Below are 12581 nucleotides of genomic sequence, written 5' to 3'. Positions count from 1 at the left end.
TTATAATCAAAATTTATAGATCACTATAATAAATTCAGTATTGTTTTATTGTTTCAGCCATTTTGGAGTTGGTTTCTCTAAATGTTCTGAGTAATTAGCATGAACACGGTTTGGTCATTATAAAAATACTATTTGAAAATATCTTTAAATTATAATTAAATCAGTTCATTCGTCTTAAATTTTTTGTTCAGAAATATAAATTGATATAGCACAATAATTATTTTTCATAATTAATGGGTTACTTTTAGCAGCAATTGTAAGATTGAAATTATGATAAAGTTTGCTGTTATAAATTAACATCAACATATTGTCTTTCTCCTTAGTACTTTGCGCCAGAGGGCAGATCCTGTTTATAGTCCACCTCTTCAAGTTTCAGGGCTTTGCTGGAGGCTGAAGGTTTATCCAGTAAGATTTTTATTGTCTTTTTTTTTTTTTTTTTTCTTAAAACCTTTAAATGTTATTTATTATTTCTACCACAATAATCATTTTTCTAGCATTTTTAAGCAGACACACAGATACTACAGAGATCTACTAGGCAATTGCAAACAACAATATTTGCATATTTCTTTATAGGGTTCTTGAATTTTATTCAAAGAAATTCTATCCGAACTGAATTAATTCACTTTACATTGAGTATTATTTTGAAGTTCTATCAACATTTGTGGAAGAAATATGAACAATTCTTAATGATATTTCAATCTTGGGGATAAAGAGTGCATCATTCAAAAGGAAGCAGTTAAAATTTATCATATAAATCTTACTAAGTAGTAAATACTAAGTATTAATACTAATAAAATATATTAATTTATGAAATATAAAAATAGGAATAAATGATTTTTCTTTAATACAGCAAAGAATATTCTAGTTTATATAAGCAACAAGGTGGAGGACTGGACATTTTCTCTGATTTCCTGATGACCTCTCCAATCTCTCCAATACAGAAATTTTGCAGCTATCTCATGATCTAGGACATCACGAATCCAAAAGAAGATAAACAATGGAAGCAATAACTAAAAAACTCACTGAAAAATCTGTGAACTAATGTTCACTGACCCTGAGCTCACCGAGCATGTCACCCCAGCTACCTCCTAAGTTATGAGGTTGCATTAACAGTTTAAGTCACCCTTCCTGGCCTACTTTTCTTCTTTTAGGGCTGTGGAGTCCCTGACTAAAGGGAGTGGAATTAATGTTCCAATCTCCACAGCCTTCGGCCAAGCCCTTCAGGGATAAAAGCCTGCCAAAAGTTGCACTGTTGGAAGCATCAGTGCTACAAACCACTTAATTGCCAATGCTGGGGTAAACAGTGCTGCAAAGCTTTGAATTATCAGTGCTAGACCAGAAAAGAAGAGAGGGAATAATTGAGAGAGGGCAGCAGTAGAGTGGGAAAGGGGAGAGAGGATGTGCAATACAGCTTGAGGGGAAGAAATGTTAGCATCCAACTGGGATTAGTCTGACCACTCAAAAGTCTAGGGGATAGAAACCTCTGCTGGTGAATTGTGAATTGCCCAGTATAGTGGCTGAACACTGAAATGTAGCTTAACCACAGTTAGAAGAGAGGGAGTCAGGAAGCAAATGATAAGGAAACTGTGGGGACAAAGGATTGAAATTACCAATTTTGCAAGAGAAAGAAAATTCAAAGACCTTGAACATAGATAAAGCAATGGGAAAAAAAGCAACTGAAGGAAATGGCTCCAGATACCTATGAATAAATACTGCAAAACAAAAGAAAATTATCTTACTACTTGAACCAGAGGACCTTGTGATATTTGAGGAGAAAGAATCACATGTTGTTCCTGAATGGTTAAAAAGAGAAATGAGAATTATAACAGCAGAATTTATATCCTGTGCATCAAAAAATAACAAAATAGAAAAATCTAATGTAAACGTAAATGAAATGAAATATGAATGTAATGGCAAGCTTCACCAAAGAAACAAAAGAGAACAGTAGATTGGGAATTCACATCTATAGCAGAAAGGTATGTGTCCTTAAGAAGAAAAGCAAAAACCAAGAACATTAAAAGAAAATAAGACTATCATGTAAGTATGATAAGGTTTAGATTTAGGGAACCAAAATGAAATTAGGGTTTCTAGTGTTCAGGTAGTTATATGATAAGTCTAGTGGCAGGTTTGAGGTTCAAGGAATCAAATGGAGAGGTTTGGCCCCCCTGCAGCCCCTTGGGATTTGGTGTAAGGAAAGGGAGTTTTGGGAACTCCCTTCTGGTGGCGCAGAGGTTCTCTGTAAAAGAATTTACAGACCCGAAAATCTAGATTGATAAAAGAGGTTTATTATGGGGATTGGAAGTAAGGTTAGAAATCCTGACAAAGTCATAAAATCTGGTTAGGAAAATAGGTGAGGATAAAGAGAGAATGGCACTGGAAAGAGTATTCCAATGGACAGAGGCCCTTGGCATACCAAGCATGGCATAGCATGGCGTGTTTGAATTTCTGCAAATAGAGGGTTTTAGTTTGACTGTTTGTTCCTTGGGGCAAGGTCCCTCATTGAGGCAGAGTTGAAAGAGATTTTCTCCTTTAAGGATTTTTAGAGTTTTAGGGTCCCTTCTTCATTTACAGATCTTGAAGACAGGAGGCATAGAGAAATTTTAAGTATTATAGGTTTTTAAAAAGAACACAACAGAATGAAAAAACAGAACAAAAAGGAAAACACCATGATGAAGGAAATAGTAGAAAGCTGCTTTGGACTTCTGAACATAGAATATGAAATTCCAATTGAAAGAATTCATATTGCCCCCAGAAAAAAAATCCAAGTCTGAAAACTCATAGACACATAGTGATTAACCAAAGTTTAATAATTCATTTCAGAAACAAGTTCTTTAAGCCATCCAAAGATTTTAAATACAGAAGAAAGGACATTCAAATAATGCAAGATCATTCCATGCTCAGTATAAAAAAAGAAAAAAGGGAACAGAATAGAATAATTTATTCTTAAGAACTGTGGTGCTCTGGACACAGGCCAAAGTGACCTATTCTGTACATCTGAGCTTAGCCTTGTAGGAAAAAGACAGACTTTTAGTAGTAAAGAAGAGCCTGAAAATTGTTAAAAAGAAAAGTTGAATTGAAGGCTTTATTTGCATCTCAATACTTATAAAAAAGAAAAACAAGAAGAGTGAAAAAATGTAGCAGGTAAGGACAGAATAACAATAAGACCAGTAAGATTTTTTTTTCTTAACTTCATACAAGGAGATAAAAGTGAATACAAAAATATGGTGGAGGCAACAGTGAAGAAGAGGATAAAGGGGCATTACATAGAGAATCTGGAAGGTGACATCTGGTCTCAGAAAGAAGAGAGCCTATTCCAATAGATTTGTGATGGAAAGAGCCCTCGACCTTCAGAGAGAGAATTATGAGACTGAATGTGAATCAAAACACACTATTTTCACCCTTTTTTGGTGGTGGTTTGTTTGCTTGTTTTGTTTACCTTTCATGTTTTTTCCCTTTTGATTAGATTTTTATTTGTTGTTTTGTGCAGCATGATGAATATAGAAATATGTTTAGAAAAATTGCACATATTTAGCCTGTATTGGATTGCTTGCTGTCTTGGGGAAGAGGTAAGGAAGGGAGGGAGGAAAAATTTGGAATATAAGGTTTTGCAAAGATGAATGTTGAAAACTATATTTACATGTTTTTAGAATAATAAAATACCATTTTAAAAAGAGAAAAAAGAGCCTACAAGGGAATAGATGAGTTGGAGAGGAAAATAATGGGGAAAATGGGAGAAATGAAGAAAGATTACTTTGGAGGTGGGAAGATATTCATTCCACTGATGAATTCTCTTATGGGTGAAAAGAGATGATCAGTAAATGAAAGGAGAAGAGAATCTTACAATGAATGAAACCTGGGGAATTTGGTACTTGAAGAGTCTATTGCATTGGAAGGAGGCAAGTTGGAACCCCTGATGATACTTGGTACCTGGCCAAATGTGGCAGCATAGACTGTTACTTCCAGGACACTTCCAGGAAAATGTGGGGGGGAAAAGGTAAGCAAGGGTGCGCAATAGATCATTGTTAGGCAGTATATTTAGGAACATAGTTAGTGAGGAACCCTATTGTGGGGCAGTTTCCTCTCTAATATCTGTTTTAGAGAAAGGGAAATCTAGGGGGTAAGCTCTACTAGCCAGTGATAGAAAGTGCCTAGTATAGAGCCTAGAAGAATTCCTGAGAAGCTTTATTTGCATGGAGAATATAGAGAAAAATGAGATACTAGATAATTTTAGGGGTCATCAGTTAGAGAATAAGGATCTAGAGTAGACAAAAAATAATCAGTAGAAATCTTTTGGAAATGGACATAAAATAGGAAATTTAAAAATCTAATGAATAGAAAATTAGTTGAAGGTAACAAAAAAGGGGGGAAACTACTTGAGTGAGAAGAAAAAAGAGGAGGAAAATACATAATGAGATAAAAGCAGGTAAAATCTTACAAGAGGAAAAATCAAATGAGAAGATAGGATTGAATGAGGGACAAGAATTTGTAGGATCAGAGACACCTTAAAAAAAGATTTAAGGTAAAGTAACTGAAGGAACATGATATTGTGTTTATAAGAGAAGGGGGGGAATCATAACTAGAAAAAATATCAAAATTAGAGACATATTGAAGAAAATATAAACCTTACTCTTATAACTTTAAATGTGAATGGACTAAACAATCCAGTAAAATGAAAAAGAGTGAGAAATTGGATAAGAGAATATTCCAATCTGTAATTCCTACAAGAAATAAGTTTCTTAAAAAAACAAAAAGACATACACAAAATGTAACTAAGGGGATAGGAAAAAAATTAGTAATTTTCATGGGAATTTAAAAACAGAATTTGCTACCATGTCCTCAGTTAAAGCAGAAAACAATTGAAAGAAAGCTTATTATGCTGAAAGGAACTGTAGCCAACAACTTATCATTGATAATAAATTTATTCTTTCTAAATTCCTTAGTTTCCACATTAATAAAGGAAAAATTATATAATTAGCACATTAGAATGACAGGAGACTTCAGTATTCTACCAATTTTGTATGTCTAGAACTTGGAAAAGTGGAACTGAACACTTTCTGGTATATTACCATCTTTTAAGAAATGTTATAAGTAATGATGTATATAAAGAATCATGGAAAAATGTCATGAACTGATGCATAATAAACAGAGCCCAAAAATATATCCAGTAACTACAACAATGTAAATACAACCGTATAGTGAAAAGTAAATATATCAATATTAAAAAGCTCAGACAGTACTTGAATAAGATACAAGAAAATATACTTGACTTACTCCTTTGTGAATTTGGGAGGTCTATAGGTGTTGCACATATTTTCAGTTTATTGAGCAATTGTGTTGACTTTCTATTTTCTTCTTTAAAAATACAATTGTCATATGGGTTAGCTCTTCAGAAGGGGGAGATGAAGAGATACATGAGATAATAATGGTGATACAAGAAATAGAAAATATCAATAAAAAGTTATTTTTAAAAAGATGCAATATTCTATTATAAAAAACTTATTTTCTTCCCACTCAGAACAAGGATTTGTAAAGCTGTACATTCTCAATAATGTTATCTGGCATAGTACTGTAGTCTAACCATAGCAATTAAATAAGAAAAATTAGATGAATAAGTATTGTGATAAGGAAAGATTAAAATAATTGTTTGCAGAGGATATAATTTAGAAAACTCAAGAAATAAAATAATTAATTAAAGGAAAAATTACTTAGACAATGTAATGAAATATTATACATTCTCCCGGTATTACTTTCTATATATTGCCAGTCAGATATTTAAAAAGTCACAGTCAAGTTACACATTGTTGAACAACAAAAATGTATTGCGTATTTACAAATTAACCTAAAATCTATGGAACTTAAATGAAGTCAATTATAAAATAACTTCAGAGAAATAAAAAAAGAATTTGAGTCAGTGTTAATTTTTGTGCCAAGCTAATAAAGATGACACTTATGAAATTCATCCTTAGCTTTAATTCTATATTGATCACACATATTAATGTAACATGAAAATAAAATTAGGCAAAAGAGTAACAATTCCTTTGGAAAAACAGGTAAAGAATGTAAAAGAGAATTATTAAAAAATAGAGGGAAGTTCATTCATATTTCAAATCATTCTATGAAACAGTAATAATCAAAACTCTCATTGAAGTTATGAATAATGAACAATTTTTATGAATTGGAATTATGTGATAAGGGTTGTTAAAATGTGCATATCCTTTCTCGGGAGCCCTTCTGTTAGAAGCACAGAGCTGCTGCAAATTATTTTCTTAAAGAGTTTCCTCAGGGGTACTAGAGAGTTAAGTGACTTAACCAGAGTAACATATTAGTAGATTGCTGAGGTTGGACTTGTACTTAAGTCTTCTGGACTCCAAAGTCATTATATCTTTATTACCTTTAGTCAATATAGACATTTTGAGGCTATATTAGCAATGGATAAATGGTGGAATTTTGTAGTTACACTGAAAAAAAATCACTTCATTGTTTAAAATTTTTTTATTTTATGATCTCATTTTTTAATGTTTTATATATTTGAATCCCTACTCTTGTTAAAAGTTAGATTTCTAATTAAATGTTTAGAAACAAAAAGATCCAATTATATCTTTTTAATGTTTTAATTCTAGTGGAGTTACATGCATTTTACTTTTTAACTATTTTTGGGGAGAAGGGGGCTGAGGCAATTGGGGTTAAGTGACTTGCCCAGGGTGACACAGCTAGAAAGTTTTAACTGTCTGAGACCAGATTTGAACTCAAATTCACCTGAATTCAGGGTTTGTGCTCTATCTACTGCGCCACCTAGGTCCCCTACTTTTTAACTATTTTAAGGAATATTTGTTATTTAATGTTATAAGTTGTTAAGACACATAATTTAAAAATATTATGGCTTATTTTTTCCTTGTGTGTCAGAATAAATAAAATTGTTTCTTTCCTTATTCCTCAGAGTTGGACAAATAAAAGGAAAGTTAACATAGATTTTGTTTCATTAAATTGCTAACATCCTAAGATATAGGAATAGAGATGATTTTAGCATTACTGTTGTAGTTTTTTGATCTGCAACATCTTGTATGTTTATTATTTTAAACAGATGGATTACGTTCCTGTTAGATTCATAGATAAAATATTATATATATATATGTATATATAGGTTTCCAGTACATCGAAGTTAAGGTTAATCAGTAGATACTATAACTTCTTTTTATTTTTTAAATAATAGGTTTTTATTTTCAAAAAACATGCAAAGATAGTTTTGAACATTCATCCTTGCAAAACTTGTGTTCCACATTTTTCTCCCTCCCTTCCTCCCATGTTCCTCTCCTAGACAGCAAGTAATACAATATATGGTAAACATCTGCAGTTCTTCGATATTGCTACATTTATTATGTTACACAAGAAAAATCAAATCAAAAAGGAAAAAAAAAAGCAAGTAAACAGCCAATAAAAAATAATGTTTTGATTCACATTCAGCATCCACAGTCCTCTTTTTGGATGCTCTCTCTATCATAAATCTATTGGAATTGACCTTAATCACTTCATTGTTGAAAAGAGCCAAGTTCATCAGAGTTTATCATCACATAATCTTGTTGCTCTTGTATACAATGTTTTTTTTACCCATTCTTTTTAAGGATGGAAATGGAGTTGTGCGTGGTTATTACCTCTCCGTGTTTCTGGAACTCTCAGCTGGATTGCCAGAAACTTCTAAGTAAGAAATATGAGTATTCATTTTCTTTGTGTGTGTGTGTGTGTGTGTGTGTATTTTATTTTTTGATGAGGCATTTGGGGTTAAGTGACTTGCCCAGAGTCACACAATTAGGAAGTGTTAAGTGTCTGAGATCAGATTTGAACTCAGGTACTCCTGACTTCAGGGTTGGTGCTCTGTTCACTGCACCACCTAGCTTCCCCCTTAGTATATGTTTTTAACATATTTTGCTTTTTTGGTATACTTATGAAATTGTTTTTCCATGTCTTTATGCATTTGGATATGAAATGATTTTTTTTTATTAAAGCTTTTTATTTTTCAAAACATATCCATGGACAATTCTTCAACATTAGCCTTTGCAAAACCTTGTTTTCCAATTTTCCCTCCTTTCCCCCATGCCCTGCCCTAGATGGCAAGTAATCCAATGTATGTTAAACATGGTAGAGATATATATTAAATCTAATAAATGCATACATATTTATATAATTATAGTGCTGCACAAGAGAAAAAGAGAAGCAAAATAAAATGCAAGCAAACAACAAAAAGAGTGAAATCATCATGTTGTGCATAAGTTATAAGACTGAATCTATTGCATAAGTTATGAGACTTGCTTTCTAAAATAGTTAGATTGGTTCACAGTTTCACTAGCAGTATGCTTGTGGACCAGTTTTTCCACATCTCCTCCCAACATTTCTCATTTCCCCCTTTTGTAATTTTAGTCAATGTGTGAGGTGTGAGATGATGCCTGGTTTTAATTTGCCATCCAGCAATTATAAAGAAGGCATTTTGTCAAGAATTAACCCGAGCTTCTCTAGTCACTATGCAATATTATTCTCAGAGTTGGATACCATCTAGTTCAAATTTTAACCTGAATGAAAATCTTCTTGATAATGTTTCCAACCAAATGGTTGTCTAGCTTTCATTTGAAGATTTACTGAAAGGCAATTTACTACTGACAAAAGTAGTCTGCTTCCCATTTTTTGTGAAACTTTTTTTTTTTTTTTTTTTTTTTATCAAATAGCATTAGCTTCCTGTGATTTGAATAATGCTAACTGTCAAATGATAGTTTACCTTATTTTTTTAAAAAGGAAGATTTCTTGCTTTGAGTGTTGAACTGAAATTTTCTTAAAGAGCTATGATAATAAATGCCAGAACATTTTTAGTTAATAGGTTAGTCGCATGTGTTTATATGTCATCTTTATTTTTTAATATATTCCTTCTGTCCAACTTTCTCCCTTTACCCAGTGTACCATTTGAATAATTAAAAATTAAAAAGAAAGTATAGAGGAACAAAATAGTGCACTGATTCTAATCATCAACCTTGGTTAACAATATGTAGATGTAGTATTCCAAATATATGAATAGGGAAGAAAATATTTTGTCATGTTAATTCAGTGACCAAGTTTGGTCATTATAATACTCAGTTTCATGTTTATGTTTGTTCCAGATATATTGTTATAGTCAGTATTTATGTGGGTTTTTTTTCTTGTTGTTCTTAGCTTGCCCTCATTGTGCAATCAGTTCATATGTTTATTCTATTACATTCTTATGACAAAATTGTTTAAAAGCTTCTGTAGTCATTAAGCCTAGATTTTATTCCCATTTCTTTGTTGTAACATTAAAGTGCTGCTAATTACATCTTAGTGTACATAGGATCATTTTCCATTTTTTACTTAGAGTATATGTTTAGTGGTATAAATCTCTGGTTCAAAAAGTATGAACCATTTAGTTGAATTCCAAATTCTTTCCTGAATGGTTAGACCAATTAACAAATAGTTCCACCAGTAATGTTGTATGTCTTTTCTTTATTCTGTCAACATTGTCTTTTTCTATCTTTTATCACTGCAAATTTTTTGAGTGGAAAGTGAAATCTTAAAGTTGTTTTGACTTGCACATATAATTTTGACCACTTATTATTGATGAATTAGAGTAATCCTCTTAGTTGTTATCAGTTTGCAATCCTTTTTAAGAGAACTGTTAGTATCCTTTAACTACTACTTTTTTTTATTATAGCTTTATATTTACAAGATATATGCATGGGTAATTTTTCAGCATTGACAATTGCAAAACCTTTTGTTCCAATTTTTCTCTTCCTTCTACCTCCTCCTCCAGATGACAGGTAGACCAATACATGTCCTTTAACTACTTCTTAATGGACTTTTTTCCAATGTTAGATATGAATACCGTGTTGAGATGGTTCATCAGTCCTCAAACGATCCTGCCAAGAATATCATTCGAGAATTTGCCTCTGATTTTGAAGTTGGAGAATGCTGGGGTTATAATAGATTTTTTCGTTTAGACTTACTTGCAAATGAAGGCTATTTGAACCGGCAGAATGATACAGTAATTTTAAGGTAATAAGGTAATTTAAGGTAATTTGTGCTGTGACTTTTTTCCTTTGTTTTAAAGTAGAATTTTGAGAACATTGTTCTGTAAAAAATAAACACTAATAAACATTTACATTAAGAGTAATTTTCAGAAATTTTCTTTTTTTTATAATTTATCAATTGAACATCAATTTATTTATTTATTTTTGTTCTTAAGGAGCTTTTATATATGTAATATATATGTATATTTTTTCCCTGAGGCAATTGGGATTAAGTGACTTGCCCAGGGTCACACAGCCAGGAAGTGTTTGGGGTTTTTTTTTTGGTTTTGTTTTGTTTTTATTTTTTTTTTAATTAATTTTATAATTATATATTTTTTGACAGTATATATACATGAGTAATTTTTTTATAACATTATCCCTTGTATTCATTTTTCCACATTTTCCCCTCCCTCCCTCTACTCCCTCCTCTAGATGACAGGCAATCCCATACATTTTACATGTGTTACAGTATAACAATATACTAGATACAATATATGTGTAAATCCAATTTTTTTGTTGCACGTATTGGATTCCGAAGGCCCCCATGTTCATTAGGATGCAACAGCAAACATATAATTAATATATCTAATTATCATTTCTGTTGATAAAAACCTTCTTTCTGCTATTGAACCATTTTATAGTGCTAAGGATTTTGTTTTGTTAAGAAATTTCTTTTCTAGTATTTAGGACCTTTGGCTTCTGAGGAAGTTGGGGCTTCAGTACCTGCAGAAGTAGTTGCTAGATCACCTCTTTATTTAAAGCTGGGCTGAAAGTTGTGCTGGCAGTGTAGGAGGCTTTATTATTCTTAGGACTACTACTAATACTCTTTGCTCTGGACTGTTTTCATCAAGTTCTGAAGGGAGGAAGTGTGTATGGTCATGGTCATTTGACTTTCTTGGCATATGCCAACTCTATTCAATATTAAATTTTGTTATTCATCTTTACCAATATTTAATAAATAATATTTGATCCCCATGCATCTAATTCCATAATCATTTGACTGTAAATCATTTTAAGATGATGTGGTAAAAACCCTATTATTATATTTAGAAAACTGGATAGAAATCTGAGCAAGTCATCTTTCCCTCTTCTAATATTATTTGAAAATAGCCTCTTCTTTCTGCCATTCATATCACTAGGTTAAAGAGAAGTAGTTTGTAGTGATAGAGCATTGAATTAAACTAATTCCAGCCTTTTTCTTATATGTTTTGTGAAAGACTTGCCAGTAAAACAAGGCTGATTGGACTCTGCTATCTGAAAAGTTCCTTCGGGCTCTGATAAGTGGTAATTGACTTTGGATGTAGATTTCAGAATGGCCTTGTCTAGCTAATTGGGATCCCTTAGCAAAACTCTAGCCTTGCTTCCTGAAATGTTTATTTTGTTGTACTGCTTGAACTTTAACCATTTAGACATTTTTTGAGTCTTTGCTATTTTCTGTGATTTATAACCATTGTGAAATAGTTCACCTAATTTTTCTTTTTTCAACACCTACCTGAGAATAAGTGGATTGGAATTTTCATTTTAGAGAAAGAAAGAAGGTAGAGTTTTCATTTTTGGATACAGGAGCACTATGTGGGATAGTACAAGTTAAAGCAGGAGTTTACTTAGGGACTTTGGAGTGAAAGTTGTTAAAGCCAGTATATAAATTTTGCAGAGGGATAGCCGAGCACCTGGGAAAGAGGATGAAAATTTTTCCCTACTTAGATTCTACAGTACCATATGGTTTGCTATATTTCTGGAAATATATTGTTCAGCCACATTGTAGAGTAAATGGGCTTTATGGGCTAGCTTTGCCTTCTAAGTATTCCATCTGCTGCTTCATTCCTCCATTTTTTTTTTTGGTACAGGCATCTAACTCCCATGACTAGTATAGTTTTTCCACACCTATCCCTAATAAGATTCTAGATTTTTTTTTTCTTAAGCAGAGCTTAAACACTACTTCTGCAGGAAGCTATATTAACATTCTCTCACTTGAAATTACTTGTATATACTTTACATTCATGTGCTTGTATATATATCTGCCATTCTTGTCCCCAAAATTCTTGAAGCCAAAGATAATTTCACTTTGTCTTTATATTCCTAGGATCTAGGATATTACTTTACATATTGGAGGAATTTAATAAATGTTAATTGTTATTTGTTTTAATGGAGGGAAAAATCTTTTAGGTTTCAAACAGCTAGCTTAAAAAATGAAGTCAGAGAAAATAATCCATAAGTCAACACAGGATTTTAGGGGATTTAGATTGATTTGTAAAAATTTAGAATTTGTCTATCGGTATATTTTGGGTTTTTTTTTTTTTTTTTTGTTTATTTAGAGGAAGAAGTTACAGACAAAATAAGAGATGCAATAGACACTAGGAATAGTAAATATGAAAAGTGGGAGAACATATAAAGATAAATTCCTCAGTGGAATTCAGTTACCCAATAGAAAGGAACTATCCCATGAGGTTGGGGAATGTCCTTGGATGCCAGGCTAAATCCTGAAAGGGATTTAGCATCCTAAAAGAGTTAGCTATTGGG

At 32.1% G+C, this 12581-nt stretch overlaps 1 protein-coding gene across 3 annotated transcripts in view; it reads left to right on the top strand.

Annotated features, from left to right (window-relative positions):
• The window catches only part of TRIM37 (tripartite motif containing 37), a 92256-nt gene that overhangs the window by 38976 nt on the left and 40699 nt on the right, over positions 1-12581 (top strand). For all 3 annotated transcript variants that reach the window (XM_074261950.1, XM_074261949.1, XM_074261948.1), the window contains exons 11-13: positions 324-405; positions 7620-7696; positions 9868-10047. In XM_074261950.1, coding sequence (XP_074118051.1) covers positions 324-405; positions 7620-7696; positions 9868-10047 — 339 coding nt within the window. The remainder of the gene's footprint in view (positions 1-323; positions 406-7619; positions 7697-9867; positions 10048-12581) is intronic.

This window comes from Sminthopsis crassicaudata, chromosome 4, assembly GCF_048593235.1.
Source record: "Sminthopsis crassicaudata isolate SCR6 chromosome 4, ASM4859323v1, whole genome shotgun sequence".
Classification (NCBI taxonomy): Eukaryota; Metazoa; Chordata; class Mammalia; order Dasyuromorphia; family Dasyuridae; genus Sminthopsis; species Sminthopsis crassicaudata.
The sequence above is the reverse complement of the archived record's forward strand: the minus strand, read 5'-3'. Positions and strand labels throughout refer to the sequence as shown.